This window comes from Coturnix japonica, chromosome 5 (genome assembly GCF_001577835.2).
Source record: "Coturnix japonica isolate 7356 chromosome 5, Coturnix japonica 2.1, whole genome shotgun sequence".
Lineage (NCBI taxonomy): Eukaryota > Metazoa > Chordata > Aves > Galliformes > Phasianidae > Coturnix > Coturnix japonica.
In genome coordinates, this window is record NC_029520.1 from 14,353,842 (window position 1) to 14,371,201 (window position 17,360).

General features: G+C 41.7%; 1 protein-coding gene across 2 annotated transcripts; it reads left to right on the forward strand.

Annotated features, from left to right (window-relative positions):
* The first annotated feature begins 216 nt into the window (after positions 1-216).
* RIC3 (RIC3 acetylcholine receptor chaperone) lies at positions 217-15,356 on the forward strand. 2 transcript variants are annotated; one of them, XM_015864114.2, is made up of 6 exons: positions 217-422; positions 2,776-2,996; positions 4,205-4,283; positions 5,880-5,973; positions 9,926-10,071; positions 11,151-15,356. In XM_015864114.2, the coding sequence occupies exons 1-6, from the start codon at positions 290-292 to the stop codon at positions 11,642-11,644; spliced, it is 1,167 nt and encodes a 388-aa protein (XP_015719600.1). In that variant the 5' UTR covers positions 217-289; the 3' UTR covers positions 11,645-15,356. The 2 variants fall into 2 exon arrangements, with proteins under 2 accessions (XP_015719600.1, XP_015719601.1); XM_015864115.2 differs by lacking the exon at positions 217-422 and adding an exon at positions 429-588.
* Positions 15,357-17,360: the final 2,004 nt, after the last annotated feature.

Below are 17,360 nucleotides of genomic sequence, written 5' to 3' on the forward strand. Positions count from 1 at the left end.
CGCTCTGGACCGTCCCTCATCCCACCCTGCACGCTGCAAGGCAGGGGATGATTCCATATGAGGACAGAGCCGGTGGGTCAGAGCCTAAAGGAGCCCGTGTTGGAAGCACATAAGCTGTAACAGGGGTTGCAGGACAGTGATGCTGCAGGACGGTGATGCTGCATCCCTCCCTGCCGGCATCTCTCCCCGCAGCTTCCTGCCCGGCGCACGCGTGCGCCGCTCGCGCTTGCGCAGAGTCCAGCGGGCGCTGAGCGGTCCGTAAGGGCTGCCCGGCGGCTGGAGGGCCGGCATGGCGCCCTCGACGTGCCGCAGGGTGGCCGTGGTGTCCTGCCTGGTGCTCTGCGTCTCCTTCCTTCTGCCGCGGACCTTCTTGTCTCGGGGAGGCGGCGGCAGCCAGGAGCCCGGGGCCGCAGCGCCCGAGGGTAAGAGGCCGCCGCCCGCTGCGCTGGGGCGTAATCGGGCCGCTCCGGGTCCTGCCGTCGGGGGATGCTCCGCCGCACGGTGGGGGGACGTGGTGCGGCCGTCCTTCCCTTTGCCCTCCGCGTCCGCCCCCCCGCGCTCACCTGAGGGATGTGTGCGGTGCAGAAGGTCGAGTTCGTTCCCATCTCCCTCTCTCCGTGTAATTCTGTGCTGGGGTTGTGTGTTTACGCGATTGTTTTATGCCCGTTGCCTTTCTCTTGGTTTTGCTCACCGAGGCGTTTCACAGAAGTAGCTGCTATCGCAACCTCAGGCCTTGGCAGGGAAAAAGCCCTCAAGCCAGCTGGAGGGCCGATGGAAGTATACAACGTCATCTATTTGTGGCCTAGAATTTAACCTGCATGGTCTCTAGTTTGCAGACTTCATCTTCTGCATCCTCCAGTAGTGATTCTCAGCTCGCTCTACTCTTGGTGGCATCACTGGTTTCCTTTGGCCAGGGTAACTTTGCAAGCGCTTTAGGGCTGACATTACTGCTGAATAGGTACCTACATTGAGCCTGTGTGTGAGTGCTATACTTCAGCTACCCTTCAGTGGTTGCTGTGTGTTCTTGTTCTCAAGGAATTGAGTTTAGGCTTAGGTATGCTGCAAATCTACAGGTCTGTAGTATCATTGCATAATCTCAAATACGAGAAACCTTGATCATAGCTAACTTTTTGGCAGCACATCAAATGCATCATTCTCAGGTGCTGGTACCCGCAAGTGCCCATCGTGTGGCATGTAGGCTTGGTGATGAGTGTTGAGTCACAAAACAAAGCAAACCTTCCCAATCGAAAACCAACATCCAACTGAAAATAAATGCCCCGGGTTATTTTTTGGTGACGTGCCTGATTTATGGTGTTGTCACCTGTTCTGGTACAGCCTGCTTTAATCAAACTGCCACTTGTTGGAAATGCCTCTTATCAGGGGGCTTTTCATTAAAACAGCTTGGAAGTGGTCTATTCAAAGGGAATGTTAGGCATGGTATTCTATAAATTGGTGTTCCAAGAAGGAAGCTGTTCTTTTTCCCTACGCATATTACAGTAATTTGCTGTGATTGTGCTATTTTGTGCTGGAGTACCAGGAGAACACAGGATGGGTCAGACAACTTATTTGCCCAGTTGGAATTTTGTGTAGTGCAAGCCAGTTTTCTTTTGGATGGTCGGAGTATTATCAGCTGTCTGGTTGTTGGGGTAGGTTTACTTTAGTTGTGCTTTAGCTTTTCTATGTTCAGCTGAGTCTTAATACTGCTGGAAGATGAAGGCCTAAGAGTTTCTGATATTATACTATGGTATGTTAAGCAGTCACATCACCTACCACTGCGTTAGGCCATTAGAATCTTGTAATGGCACGAGTTAGGTCGTGTAATTGGCAGCAGCATCCAGGTGTCTGCATGTTCCCATTTATATACCACATATTTGGCAGCTCTTTTCATTCATGGCAACTTGCACATGCCATTGATTTCCTGTACAGTTCGTATGGGTTCTTCACAATAGAGAATGTTTTAAAAAGGAGATCATTATAAAAGTTCAAAATCAACAAGAAGGGCCTAACACTAGAAGCCATTAGACTTCCTTCAGAATTATTTTGACAATCAAATGACTGAAGTGTATCCTTTTGGCCTCAAATTAATTCATTTAAGTACAGATTCACCTTTAACAATTATTTTCTCCATTCTCTCTCTCTCTCTTTTTAATGACTAAAGAATATTTACATGAATGTAGAATGTTTTACAAAGGTTAAATTTCTGCTGTATCAGTGGGAATTTCTTGTAAATAAGATGCTTTGGTTTCCGTGATATACTTTGAGTAATTCACTGCAACTCAAATGCACTGTAACAGCTTCCTCAGAGTGAAGGCTGAGTTAGTCTGAGAGCATTCTGGCCAGTGGGGCACGCCTCTGTGGTTTCATTAAAGCCCTAGCAGTCAAAAAATCCATGTCATTGCCCAGAAGAAAAACGTTTTAATAGCGGGACTTCACAAATTATTGATATCACTTCCTAATAAGTTTATTGCAATTTTCTATGCTTGGCAATTTAGCTCTGATAGTGTTTCCTAGCAAGAACAAATGTTAACGTGATGTAATTTTCTGTTGTCTCGCTTCCAGAAAAAAACCTGCAGGTGGGTACTTGCAGGAGTTCAGCTAGTTAGACTGAAGATTGAGCCTGCAGATATTACTTACGGCCTTGCAGCTTTTCATAATTGGTGGTGCATTTATAATAAAAGTAGAGAAAAGAGACGAACTGTACCTGTTTGTTTTTTGGACTGCATGTAAAAAGGTGATAAGTAATAGAAGAAAAATGACTGCTGTGTTTTATTGCAGGGAAGCTCAGTCGCTTTCCACCAAGGATGCATTACCAGGGGACTCCTGACAGCCGAGCTGCCCCTCCTTTCCCAAGGTCTCACCTTGCTGAAGCAGTCGCCAAGGCCAAAGCTGGAGGAGGTGGTGGAAGCGCTGGTGGGACTGGGAGAGGTCTTGTGGGGCAAATCATCCCTATATATGGATTTGGCATCTTCTTGTATATCCTGTATATTTTATTTAAGGTAAGAAAATTGAAAAGTCAAGAGTGTATGAACTAAAAATACTCAAAACAGGAATGTTAGTCCCATTTCCGTATCAGGACTCATCTTGGCCTTGATCAAAAATATACTTAAGACGAACCTTTGACTGGTACATGGAAGATGGGTGTGTATATTTAGTTTTGGTTTTTTTTTGCCATTGCAAGGGCTGTAACTGAGTACAGCAAAGTGTTACTGTGATCCTTCATTGGCCTCTGACGTGAGAAAGCTTTAAAAGATTTTCTTTTTCCTGCTGGAAAATATGTATGTCTGGTTGTGTTAGATTAGTTTTGAATGTATAAATAGTATTCTTTTATAAAGCACTGTATGTTGTACATACCACATACAACATGGATTGCACTGTGCATTTAAAGTGGGAGAGATGGAGTACCCTTATTGAATTCCTTTTGGTGGAGAATGGGAGTTGTAAGGTGGCAGTGACCACGCTGGAACTAACCTAGCTGATGTGCTGGCTGAAAGTACAGCCCTAATCCCAACCAAATGTTTTGCATGTGATTTGAACTTGAAGCTTTTTGTGACACAGGTGTGCCATGCATGTAGGTGATTACAGCCAGCTGCTGTGGAAGGAAGAAGGGGACAAAGTCTTGCAGATTATATATCTTTTTCCTTTGAGCAGGGATTTAAGGCAGACAGATTGATGTTCATGCTGTTGAGTCCACTCCAGAGAGAAGGAGAGTCCCACAGCAAGAACAGGGTGAATTGGGTTTGCTGATCAAATAGGGAGCCTGCAGCTGTGGTACGGAGCCAGTTGGTATTGTTGCTACACATACAGAGTTGGTAGGGAGTAAGTGGCAGAAAACACGAGAGAGTCAAGTGGGGTCACTTACAAATCCTTCAGAAACTTTCACTTTTCACATTTCAAAACAATAATTTCTTCCCTTGTATATGCAGAATAATCAGGCCCTTTCCTGCAACAGAGAAATATTCTAAAATTAAGTTATGCTTTCTTTATGCTTCAAAATAAAATTTGTTCCAAGTGTCTTTCAGGAATTTTCAGCTGAGAAGATCTCCTCGGCATCTTTCATGGTTGTCTGTTTTTGCTGCTGGCGATGTTTTTCTATGATTAGTTCCTAGCATAATTTTACTTTTCTGTCCTTTACCTCGTTGCCTTTGGGCCTTATATATCACTGTTGCTGTAACTCATTGAGGGGATGGCTTTTTTCACTTATCAGCTGGCTTCCAAGGGAAAAACTACCCCTGGAGAACGGAAATGCCCTCCTGCTGCACCTGGGAACTTGAAGAGGAAAATCAGTAAGTGCCGTTTATTTCTAAGTTGCATCTGAGTAGCCATTGGCTCTGTAGAGTCATGGTCTTACTGAATTCTTCAGGTTCTGGACGTGCTATAAAGCTGTCGTTCCACTGCGTGAGGAGCAAGCCAGAAGAGTCTATGTTGAAGTGAATTACTGCCCCATTGCTTTCTAATCTCATCTGGCTGATGAGACTATATAATAGTAGCCTTGGAGCTATTTGCTACAAAGCTAATGTAACCAACAATTAGCAGATAGATAAGAGGATGTTCGTGTGTAATATTCCAGTAATAACAATAACATATCCTATCGTCATTTATTTTCTTTTTGAATATATGTATTCTTAGCCATTAGCAGCCTCTTCCCTATTTTTTCCATTCCCTGTTTGCACTGCTTAAGTTATTAGCGACCTCAATATAAGGAAGGCAGACAGGATTCTGAAATATTTCTGTAATTGTAGCTAAGTATCAGTGAGTTAACAGATTCAACTATTTGTAGACATTAGGTATTTGTTACCCTATCGGTATTTAAATATGCTATGCTTAGCTGGCTAAATTAAAATAGGAAAGCAAAGTGGTTGAGAGTTTATAGAGAATGCTAACAGTAAGGTAATGCTCTTCACATAGCTGTAATTAACTTATATAAAACCTGGTATTACTGATCATGCTCTGTAATACAGGTTGTTTTCTGTGCACTTGTAATGCCTCGTGCCTGGAAATTAATTATTAACAATGGGAACTAATTTTTTTCTCTTAATGAAATGTCCAACCTTTTGGCTTGCCTGGGCTGCAGCGAGTAAGGAAATTGTCTTGGGCAAGTTGCTCTGAAAGTTATGCCTCCTATTTATGTCCATGGAAATTGCGAGAGATACAAAGAGCACAATAACGCTGTCCGATAGAACAGCTGAAATTCTCAGCTACAAAACACCATCCTTACTCTTAACTCTTTTGACTAAATTAGAGACAGTATGGATGTTCCCAGACATGTGCATGTGTGTCTGTGATTGTATTGCTGGCATTTTTTCTATGGTTATACCTTCTTCTAAAACAGTTCTTTACTCTCCGGATATCATATGGTTAGGTGATGTGCATCCCAGGGAGTCTAATGGATACATGGTCTGCTTACCCTCCCACACCTGTGCAGTGTCAGATGCCATCAATCCCATGGCGGTTATTCTATTTGACAAAGATATGGTTTCTAAAAGCTCATTAAAGTGCTTGAGTGACATTTTATCTCTGTTCCTGAGGACTTTTCAGACAAATTCCATGAAAACTATTAATTTTGCAGTAGACAGTAAACCACTATGGTTCCCTTAGGGAAAAAAAAAATATATGTAAGTTGCATATTCCCATTCCTTTAATCTCCGGGGCTGACAATGCCTCACTCACTCTGCTTATTAGGATGAGCTGTTGAAAGAAGGTGGTTTCTGTATGTTCTATTACCACTGGCAAAGCTCTTCACTGTTTGACTGAGAAAAATGTGTTGAACTCTTTAAGCTGTGTGTTTTGGCTTCCTTACAGTCAGTTTGTTACCTAGGATTAAGAGACAACGGTTTTAAAAGCTCCCACTGACAGATCCTGGTATTTTGTTTCTTTTACAGCTGACTATGAGCTCACCCAGCTTCAGGAAAAGCTGAGAGAGACTGAAGAAGCTATGGAGAAGTTAATCAACAGAGTAGGCCCTCACTGTGACAGGTATGTTTCAAGCTACAGCATTTCAAGGAGCAGTTATTTTTCTGATTAGAAATTGAATTTTCTTATGTCAATTATGTAAAAATAGCATTATAAATTCCACTTCAGAGTGTAGCAATTTAATTTTAAGCATGGCATTTTTTGTTCTACAGGCTTTTCTTCTCAAGGCCTATGTTTATATAATAATTCTTTCCAACTTCATGTTCTCTAAACAGAAGAACCACTGTCCTTATCCTCCCCATTTTGAATAGTGCGTTATTTGGAGGATAACAACAGCTATGTCTAACCTGAAAATGTCTATATTTAATGTATATAGAACAACCTGTTTTATGTCACTGAAAAATTTTCTGAATGATTCCCAAGAGAAACATTGGTTTTATGGTATTTTCTAGTGCTATGGATTTTTTTTTTTTTAATAGAATTGCTTTGATAATCTGTGTAAATGTCTGTTAGAATTTCCATAAATTAGATGTTTAAAGGCAGAAATGATAATAATGTCTAATAATTTGTTTCCACTCCATAACCAGTAAATGCATACATTTGCTTAGAAATATAAGAGAAGCGAGTGGCAAGATTAGAGTCTAAACATATATTATGTTTATTACTGTTTGCTATGAATTTGAGAGGAATAGTCTATGTGAGAAGGAAACATTGCTAACAAGTTTATACTTTTCCCAAGAGGTGTAACAAGACATCAGCTCAGCATTGCATAACTGCAGCCTCTGAAAAATGAAATACCACAAATATCAAGGCAGTCTGCAAGCAAAAAAAGATAGCTTGTAACACAGTAACTCTTCCTCGATCAGTCCGTGCTTGTATTTTAAACCATTCTGTTGGAACAATTCTATGCTGAACTTGCCTGTAATATTCAGCTTATTGCAAATTGTATCTTCTATGAGTAATTTTGTCTGCTTTGCACCAGGACATCTGTTGCAGCTCTGGTGTTCTCAGCAATGCAAGGTGCAAAGAGTACCTGAGTAAGGCGGAGTTTCAGTGGGAGAGCCCCTAAGCTGCCTTGTGTCTGTTAGTGAAACAGGATACTATTTGACTCACCTCTGTTTGGAGAACTAGTGCAGTGTTTTATACTTACCTTTAGGCTGCCAGAATCGGGCTTGTATGCATCTCAAACACTCAGGATATTTTTTGCTGATGAAATGAGTGAACAGTCCAGTGCATTTGTTCCATTCAGTGCAATTGGCCGAGAGCCTTTATTTAGTAGTGCTTCCCTTCTTTGTTCACCCAAACTATTTATATACATGGATCTGAGGACCTCAGGGGAAGTCAGAAATGGAATCTCATAGTGAATTTTGTATGTAGCTGCTCTTCAAAAGAGAGAGGAAGGCGCCTCTTGATGGAGCAAATAGCTGTTTTTTCAGATACGCCCGAGCTTTGAAGCTTTTGAGGGAAAGAGATGGTACTCTGTGGGATATGGTTTGGGGGCAATAGTGCATTTTAAGTAGTGATTATTTTGAGATAATGAAGCAAAGAAATAAAGCAGTTGACATGTCTGACGTGTCATTGTCAGACTGCAGATGCTCACTACATTCAATATAGCTCAATAGGAAATATTCTGTTTCAGTTTAGGAATAAGAAACCTTTGCTATACCTATTAGTGAGTACTTTTTGTTTCATGTAAGCAACTGTAGCCCTGTTGAAGGTATGTACAGAGCAAAACCAATGACTTAAACTTCTTGCATCTGTCCTGTCAGTGTTCAGAAGTACATTGTACCCTGGTAAATCTCCTGTATGCAGGCAGCCAGACATTTCATGCATTGCAAGCATCCTAGGTTAAATCTTCCTGGAGACCTTAAATGAAGTAGAAATAATGCACGGACTTTGACTTCTCCCTGTTAAAGGAAAGCTTGTGTTTTAGGTAAGATATGTAGAGTGGGAATGGATCTTTCAAATGCTCATGGAGACCTTGTGTTGCAGTAAGAAAGTACTGCCTTCTATTGGGGATATCCAGCATATTAAGAGTTCTGATATGAAATGCCACTGTTATGCAGCTGCATTGATGGATCCTATTATTTGTGCTGGTATATCTCTGCACTTTGCTAAACAGACAGATCTGTCTGTTTTTATCCAGGTGATAAATATTCAAATTACATACACTTCTGTCTAGAAAAGGAGGATTAGTTTGGCAGTTCTATTACAGCTTCTGTCAAAGGCAGCTAGCTGATGAAACCATTTCTTTTCATGTGCCAGTTAATTCGTGTTTTGAATTGTACATCTGCATAACCCAGGCTTTTGAGAAAATGCTGTCTCACACCTTCACTTGTTCTGTGCAGCAAAGTGCCACACAGCTTGATGGAGCAAACTGTAACCTCCCTGTAGGGTTGGGACTGTATCAGCTGTACAAATTGAGGGCGAAGCCCCTCTTAGGGGAAGCACAGAGAAGTGGCAAGGACAAGATTTCTGACACTTCAGTCTTCATCTCAGCCAGTCAGTTTGTATCTGGATAGCTGCTGGTGGATCCTGAGCTCCATTCTGTTAGTGTGCAGTGGTGTTTGTAACTGTGTGCAAAACAAACCAGCAGCATGATGCTGTTCTTTGTCTTTACACCAGTATGGCACCGCTGCCTTAGTGGAGTAGCTATTATGTCATCATCATTCTTCTGTGTGTAGCAGAAGGTGTCTGTTAAGGTGCTGATCTATTCAGAAAGATTAATAAGAGGAAAAACTGAAGAATGGACGCTGCAGATTTTTGAGAATTTTGGCATCTGATTTATGTAGATATTTGGCATCTTAAGTCCAAAATCATTCATCAGTGCTCTCTCTCCATCTCACCCTTGAGTCACTGAGCAGCTGTGTAATGTTGAGATGATCTCTGTCTGGAGATCAGTGTAGATCATCCATCTGACCTCAGATACTGCCTGCAGGTGGGCGTTCTGTGCATGGTGAGAGCCACTGAACAACTAGAGGTTGTAGATCCTGTTTATAACAGCAGGATTCAAAAGCGAGACAGAGTAATGCCTCTGTCCCCTGAGGGGCCTGGATTGGTACTTAGACAGAGATCAAACATCCTCGCAAGATCAACATGAAATGCAAGATGAAATAAAACCACTCGGAACCATTTTCCCCCAAGTGACAGCTTGTGTTTAACCCACTGAATGACTTACTAGAGCTCAGGTCACCACTCTCCAAATACTTCTTTTTGTGATAAGATTTTCATGAGATTTTCTTTTTTAAGAGAAAATAGCATGTAGCGACTACATAATCTTATCTGTTGGAATCACTTTGTTGTAACAGTAATTGCATCACCTGAGGAGTAGTAATCATTTTGGAATAATTCTGTTATCACTGGTAGTAATCACAAGAATCAGCAATGTAGAACTAGTCAGAATTAGGTTGCTTTTAATCTGATAAAAGTCTCCCTCTTTGATTCTGAAGGGTAAGTTAAAATTAACTGTAACACCTTCTTAGCAGTTTTAAACCTTCCTTCTCTTCCACTTGCGTTCAATCAGCATCATTGTTGGATTCATTCAATATCTGTCCATCTGGCTTCTTAATTGAGGCCTTGCAAATCTAGTATCATTAGGGGGCATAGGTCATCATTAGACTATTGAGACTAGTGCCTGTGGGAGACGTTTTGATCAGGCTCATGTTAGATTTAAGCATAGCTCAGGTTTTGAATTGTGTTTCCTTACAGTGCTTCAAACACTGTACAGTTCTCTAATTCTCACTTAACATTCTCTTAAAAAAGGAGTTCTTGTAGCATCTTCTGTACCATGGAATGCTGTCTGAATCTGCCTGCCTTGACTTGTTGAAGTTTGCAGACTTTCTAGATAAACGAATAAACCTTTATACTGAGTTGAAGCACAGACTACAAGAACGGTGATCATACCGCATCTAGGTTTCCTCCAGCTGTCTTGCTCAGCCAGACAGTTGTGCCCAAACTCTGTAAGCAACCTGCAATAATTGTGGACTGAATTCTGTTGTCTGATGTTTTTTACCAGGGCTCAAAATGTTACATCAGACCAGGAAAAAAGGTTACTGCAGCAACTCCGAGAAATTACAAGGGTTATGAAGGAAGGCAAATTCATAGATGGCATCTCTCCTGAGAAAGAAGCTGAAGAAGCTCCTTACATGGAGGACTGGGAAGGTAAGCAAGAGCCTTTCTTACAGTAACCCTGATGAGGAAATCTGAGCAAGGCTTACTTGTAGTCTGAATTCCTTTCAAAACTGAACTTCATCTTTCTTTTTCAGAAAGCAATGTTCAAAGCTTTGCAAGAGGTGCTTTGTTTTCCCACCCATAACAGGAAAAAAGAATATTCTAGAGCAGCAGGCATTTCCTTTAGCATAAAGTCTGCGCTGTCTGCTGCCAGAAGTGGCATATGAATATTCACGTACACTTCATTGGCTGCTGGGTCTTGGCTGCTGTAGGTTCATCTTTCCCTTTCTTTGCTGGGCTAGATTTCATAGAAAATTGTAGAGCCCTTAGAAATCAGGATCAATTTGGAAAACCTACAGTTTTTACTTTTGATTTGTTTGCTTCGATATTATAAAAGACAACTTCAGCAAGCCTGTCTGTTAAAGATCCTTAATTATAATGTCCTTTCTCTTCCTCATTGTTAACTTGTTTCAGAGATGTATTTTCAAGACAGCCTAGTTGAGCTGTTTGCTTTCAGAATTCTAAATGCATCTTTATGCAGACCTAATTCCTTGCTCCTTAGGAAGCAATGTTTCCTAATATAAAGCATAAACAGCTGCCTCAAGCTCTGTTTTCTGAAGTCAAGCTCATGATGCATGTTTGGCACAAAGCCATTGACTCATATCTGTTTGCCAGCTTTATAAATAATGCTTTTTTTAAATGAAAAGTCTGTAAAGCACAAATCATGCTATAGACGGGAACAAAAATGATTGTATTTAAAGACACCCAGTTTTCACCTATTAGCACCCATAGCTTTCAGCAGAGCTGAAATACTCGCTCTGGGAAGTCTGGGTTGAAATCCTGGCTCCCTGAAAATCAGAGGAGTTTTGTCATCATCTTCCAAGAAGTCGTGGTTTGCATATTCTTGCTGTGACATTAAATGCTGTCACAAATACGTAGCCTTAAGTAGATGCCAATTATGCTGTCAGTGCTAAGAACAGTTGTTCTAACACTTCTGCATCCATCACTGAAATTAGCGCTACTTTTATATGCTGTTAATGTTTCAAGCTGCTTGTCATTTTATTCCTCAGGTTACCCAGAAGAGACGTATCCCATCTATGATAATTCAGATTGCTTTAAGCGCAAGCAAGACACAATCCTTGTAGATTATCCCGATCTGAGCCAGCCCTCTGCAGAAGAACTGGCAGAAAGAATGGAGGGCATGGAAGACGAGGAGTACCTGTGCAATGAAGCCCTGCTATCTGATCTCACTGTGGGAAGGGACAGTCATGATTCAGTGCAGAAAAAAGATGAGGTAGCTGGCATCAGTGAAGGGGAGAGGGACCTTCAACACAGCCAAAGCACTGAGGGATGCTGTTATTGTTATGAGGAGGAGGATGATCCAGCTATAATAGCGGAAAATGCTGTATTTCATTCTGAGAGCTGCAGTGAAGCGGAAGAGGCAACCCCAGAGGACCTGTCCATGGAGTTTGACAATGAAAATGCAGCATTGAAAAAGCAAAAAGCCAGTGATTCAGATAACACAGGCACGTTGAGAAAGCGCAACACAAAAGGACTTGAGTAATAGTGACAATATGTGGATGCTATCTAAGTGGTAACACTGAAGGTCATAAACAGTCAATTTGTGTGGGTTTTGTTCCTAAAGAGCAGTATCCTTTTTTCTCTTTGCTCTAACTTCATCCCACAGTAACAGTCACATCAACTACCTGAACTGGAAGCCAATGCTCTCTTTCATGCAGTGCTTGTCAGCTCGTTGCTGCTTTGCTGGCAGTGCTTTGTCATTGCTTTTAGGGACCACTGAAGGAGGTCATTCCATTCATATATTTGTGTTCTTATTCCTTTTCAATTTCTGAACAAGCAGTTCTTATTTTTTCCTTGTTAAGAGTCAACAATCTCTTTTCTCAAAAAAAAAAAAAAAAAAAAAAAAAGAAATGAAATCAGTATGTTATCAGTTATGAAAACTGATCAAATTCAGGTACATTTAAGAGACTATCAGGAAGCAGGAGAAGGTATGCCTTCTTACTCTTAACTGGTCAGCATAATAGACTGTAGTCATAGGAATGATTCTCAGTTGCGTCATTGCTGCTGTAATTCCAAGAAATTATTGTTGGTACAGTCCCCTACATTCACACACAGCCAAAATCTGCAGCACATTTCTCAGTGTATTTTCTGCTGCAGAAACTATAGCCTAACCTCTTTTGTGTCCCAAGAAGAGCAGGAACAAGGCTGAGGCATAAGGAGTTGTTCGTTCTCCTTGCTTTGGTGACAATCTCAGATGAGTGCAGGAATCAACCCACGCTTACTACAGAAGAACATTAAAAATACCCCTTGTGATTGGTTCTGGGACTTGGACAGTACTGGAAGGAGGTTGGGACAGCTCACTTGAATCCATGCATGTCTTCTGTTTAACAAAATATGTGTGTAACCACTGCTTATCAGCTGTATTTCCAGATCACCAGGACTTATCTTGAGTTTGGGGAAAGAATAGCAGCATCAACAGAAAGGTGTCTTGTGCTACATGCTCCTGTCTGGTTGTGCAGTGTGTGTCTGCCTTTGAGGCATCTCTTTTGCTATTGTTTTCACTGATTGATTTTCCAGGTTACAACTGCAGTCTGGTGTTTACAGTGTGTATGTTATTCATAAAGAATTCCTACTGTAGGAATTAAGGAATAAGTTAGTGACAGCAGGAGAAAATAACAGAGGAAACATGTTTGATACGCTTTGCTACTAGAAGTGTTTATCTTTTAAAATCATTTTGAAGACTTGTGTTTGTTTATTTATTTATCTATTTATTTATTTATCTAGCTGTATTCTCAATGCTCGTTTTCACCGTGGCAGTAGTTTGACCTCTGTCTCTGAGGAGGACTTGTGTTGTTTTTGCTGGGAATCCTGGCTGCACAGCTACAGCACGCAGGACCTGATAGGCAGTGTTTCTGTCCAAGTATCATAGTTTTATATATGTGTATATCTGTTAAGAGATGGATGAAGGCTGCAGAGGGGGTTGTAGGAGTAACCCAGCCTCTTGCCATGAGAAACAAGGATGCTGTCTTAGGTTTGCTGCACCTTTTAGAAACAGAGACTCTGATATTTTAGCTGTCTATAGAAATAACGTGCTTATGTTGTGCTTCAAATTCCAGCTGCTTACAATGGTATGTGAAATTTTAAGTTTGGTTTCATGTAAATTCATGCAAGTTTGTTCATTGAACTTTGTGCAGTATATGGAAAAGTGGCACTATGCATGAAGTACAGGGTAGAGTTTTTAGCTGCGTACACTGAGAAGCTAAAACGTAGTATGTTGTGCCTAAGGAACTCCATGTTCCACAATGTTTTAGTTGTAAATATGCTGCAGAGTGCAGTGAAACGCTCTTGCTGCTGACAGCTCTACTCATTATAATATTCAGAAGTCACAGTTTGTGTATGTTGCACTGTATGATGCACACAAATGTGTGGTAGATGTTCCTATTGATCTATTGGTGGTCAGTGTCTGTCCTGTCTGAGTAGGCTGACCTGGCCCTGAGCCAGCGCTGAGAATTAAGGCACAAAAATGTAGATCGTATCTTTTAACTTGTGAGTACTGCATTAGTAATGGCCCAAATACTTCAGTGATAAACCCAAATAGCCATGCACATAACATGGAAACCTCTTGAAAAACAGAAAGGGAGACACACCCCTAATGCCATAAATTTGCTAACAGCATACATGATGTTTTTTGAAAGGAGATTAGGTGATTGATAGTAAACTAAGAACTCGACCCTTGTGACTAAGGAATAGCAGTAAACCAGCATTTTAGGTGCTCACTGGCCTAGCAGTTCTGTTTTCTAAGCACAGCAGAGGAAGTGTAAGATTCCTGCTGTCAGACATGACCCAGCAAAGCTGAGAGCTGTTTAGCCTGGAAAGCAGCAATGCTAAAGGGAAGACTTGTCCCTATAAAGACTATTTTTGGACTCAGAGGTTGCTATGTAAGTTTTAAAATCTCAGTAAGGAACTTGTCAATTACTTAAGGGCTGTCTCAGCCTTTTCTCATGGAAACTAGGGACAGAGGCAGCCTGTGTTAATGAGGACAGTGCAACAGTAGGGGGGGGCATTTGTAAATCCTAGGCTGTGATCTGAAGCAAGGTCTTCAGCTGTTCCCCAAGGGAGGCCTACCAACACACCATAGGCTTCTCAGCACGTCCTTTGGAACTGTTTGACTTTGTATTGGCAGTTAAATTCTCCTTGTATCAGCAGGAGAAATAACAAGAAATCCATGAGTGTGACAATACTATGCTTCTAGTTTGAGATTTAATCCCTAGATCAAGTCTGGATTTTGTCCTAGATCTCTTCTAACCTTCCAGTAAGCAAAAGTGCCCTCCTAACACAGAGACTGATTGTTAGGACCACTGGTGATACCTGTGACACACAGCTAACAGGTTTGTATTCCTTTGCAGTGCCAGTAGGAGAAAATGATAGTAATGTAGGGTTACAGTGTGGTGCCAAAGAGTCTAAACAGCTCAGTTTCGAGGTCTTGATCTACTTGGCAGTGTCTAGGGTGACAGGAAGCGCTCATAGGACATAGCCTGTGATACCTCATATAGCAGCATAGAAGCAGCCTTCAAACTAATACTCTTCTTGTTCATCTAACTCTTCTTTCCTTCAGCTTTCCTCCCCCTCTGAAACAGAAATGTGTATTTATTTGTTTTAGAAAATCAACTCAGAGATTTGTCCAGCGTTCTTAATTAGTAATTGCTTGTTTTTAGCAAGGAAGAGTTGTAATTTGAAGACGAGCTTATTTGAATAAAATTGGGATTCTGAAAAGAATCTCTAATAGACAATGAAATGAAAATCATAGGTCAGAACATCAGCAAGCCCAGGACTTGTGGAAAAATACAGAAGCTCTGGTCTCCCAATGAAAGCAGTCACGCTTAGTAAAAGTGTTTGTTCTTCTACTTAAACTGTTTCTTAAAAAGTTAAATGGGGATACCTGTTCTTAAAGCTAAAATGAACAAGATGTGCTCTTTAACTTAGATTTTCTGATAAAACCATTGCCAACACAGAGGTGCTAATTAGTCCTGGGTATTTGTTAATGATTACAGATAATTACAGAAATTAGATGAGATCAGAAAATAAGGCATAAAATATGCATGTTGGTCCTAAAAATACAGCAAAAAAGGATTAGTAACTAATGTCTGTGGAAGAGGCAGACATGTAGGAAGTTTACGATGTGACTCATTGCACCAGAAATTAGGGGCTTTTATGTTGGTTTCTGCTTTTTTTTTTTTTTTTTTTTTTTTTCCAACTAAACGAGAATATGAAAATTATGATTAATTTTGAAGTCACATAACAATCTAGTGCAATAATATTAAAGTGTTTTTTCTTGCATATAAAAATCAAAGTAATGTTTATAACAAACACTGGACAATGTAACTCAGCTAACTGTCTGTGTATCAATCTTTTTGTACAACCACAAGTGCCAGTAGAATTGTGTGATGCGGTAGCTCATGCAGTCTGATCCGACACTGTGTGTGTGAGTGCGTGGAAAATCCGACACTGTGTGTGTGAGTGCGTGGAAAAAATCCGACACTGTGTGTGTGAGTGCGTGGAAAAAATCCGACACTGTGTGTGTGAGTGCGTGGAAAATTTGACACTGTGTGTGTGAGTGCGTGGAAAAAATCCGACGCTGTGTGTGTGAGTGCGTGGAAAATCTGACACTGTGTGTGTGAGTGCGTGGAAAATCCGACACTGTGTGTGTGAGTGCGTGGAAAAAATCCGACACTGTGTGTGTGAGTGCGTGGAAAAGCTGACACTCTGTGTGTGAGTGCGTGGAAAATCCGACACTGTGTGTGTGAGTGCGTGGAAAAAATCTGACGCTGTGTGTGTGTGAGTGCGTGGAAAATCCGACGCTGTGTGTGTGAGTGCGTGGAAAAGCTGACACTCTGTGTGTGAGTGCGTGGAAAAAATCCGACACTGTGTGTGTGAGTGCGTGGAAAAAATCCGACACTCTGTGTGTGTGTGTGTGTGTGTGTGGAAAATCCGACACTGTGTGTGTGTGAGTGCGTGGAAAAAAATCCGACACTGTGTGTGTGAGTGCGTGGAAAAAATCCGACACTCTGTGTGTGTGAGTGGTTGGAAATTGACACTCTGTGTGTGAGTGTGTGGAAAAAATCCAACGGCTGTGTGGTGTGTGAGTGGCGTGGAAAAGCTGAACATCAGTGTGTGAGTGCGTGGTAAATCTGACCACTGTGTGTGTGAGTGCGTGGAAATCCGACACTGTGTGTGTGAGTGCGTGGAAAAAATCCGACGCTGTGTGTGTGAGTGCCTGGAAAAGCTGACACTCTGTGTGTGAGTGCGTGGAAAATCTGACACTGTGTGTGTGTGAGTGCGTGGAAAATCCGACACTGTGTGTGTGAGTGCGTGACATTTCGTCACTGTGTGTGAGTGCGTGAAATTTCGACACTATGTGTGTGTGTGTGTGTGTGTGTGTGTGTGGTAAAATCCGACACTGTGTGTGTGTGTGTGTGTGGAAAAATCCGACACTGTGTGTGTGTGAGTGTGTGTGAAAATCCGACACTCGTGTGTGTGTGAGTGCGTGGAAAAAATCCGACACTGTGTGTGGAAGTGCGTGGAAAAAATCCGATCAATGTGTGTGTGACTGCGTGGAAAAGCTGACACTCTGTGTGTGAGTGCGTGGAAAATCTGACACTGTGTGTGTGTGTGCGTGGAAAAAATCTGACACTGTGTGTGTGAGTGCGTGGAAAAAAAATCTGACACTGTGTGTGTGAGTGCGTGAAAAGAATCTGACACTGTGTGTGTGAGTGCGTGGAAAAAATCCGACACTCTGTGTGTGTGTGTGTGTGTGTGTGAAAATCCGACACTCTGTGTGTGTGTGTGTGAGTGCGTGAAAAATCCGACACTGTGTGTGTGAAGTGCGTGGAAAAAATCCCGACACTGTGTGTGTGACCAATTGCCGTGGAAAAAGCCTGCAACTCTGTGTGTGAGTGCGTGGAAAATCTTTGACACTGTGGTGTGTGTGGCGTGGAAAAAAATCTGACAACAATAAACACAAAGTGTGTGTGAGTGCGTGCAAAAATCGCACTCTATGTGCTGTGGTGTGTGTGGACAATCCGACACGTTGTGTTGTGAGTGCGTGGGAAAAATCCGACAACTGTGTGTCGTGAGTGCGTGGAAAATCGACCAGACTGTGTGTGTCTGAGTGCGTGAAAAAATCCGCACTCGTGTGTGTGAGTGCGTAGGAAAAAATTTCGAATTGTGAGTGTGTGTGAGTGCGTGGAAAAAAATCCGCA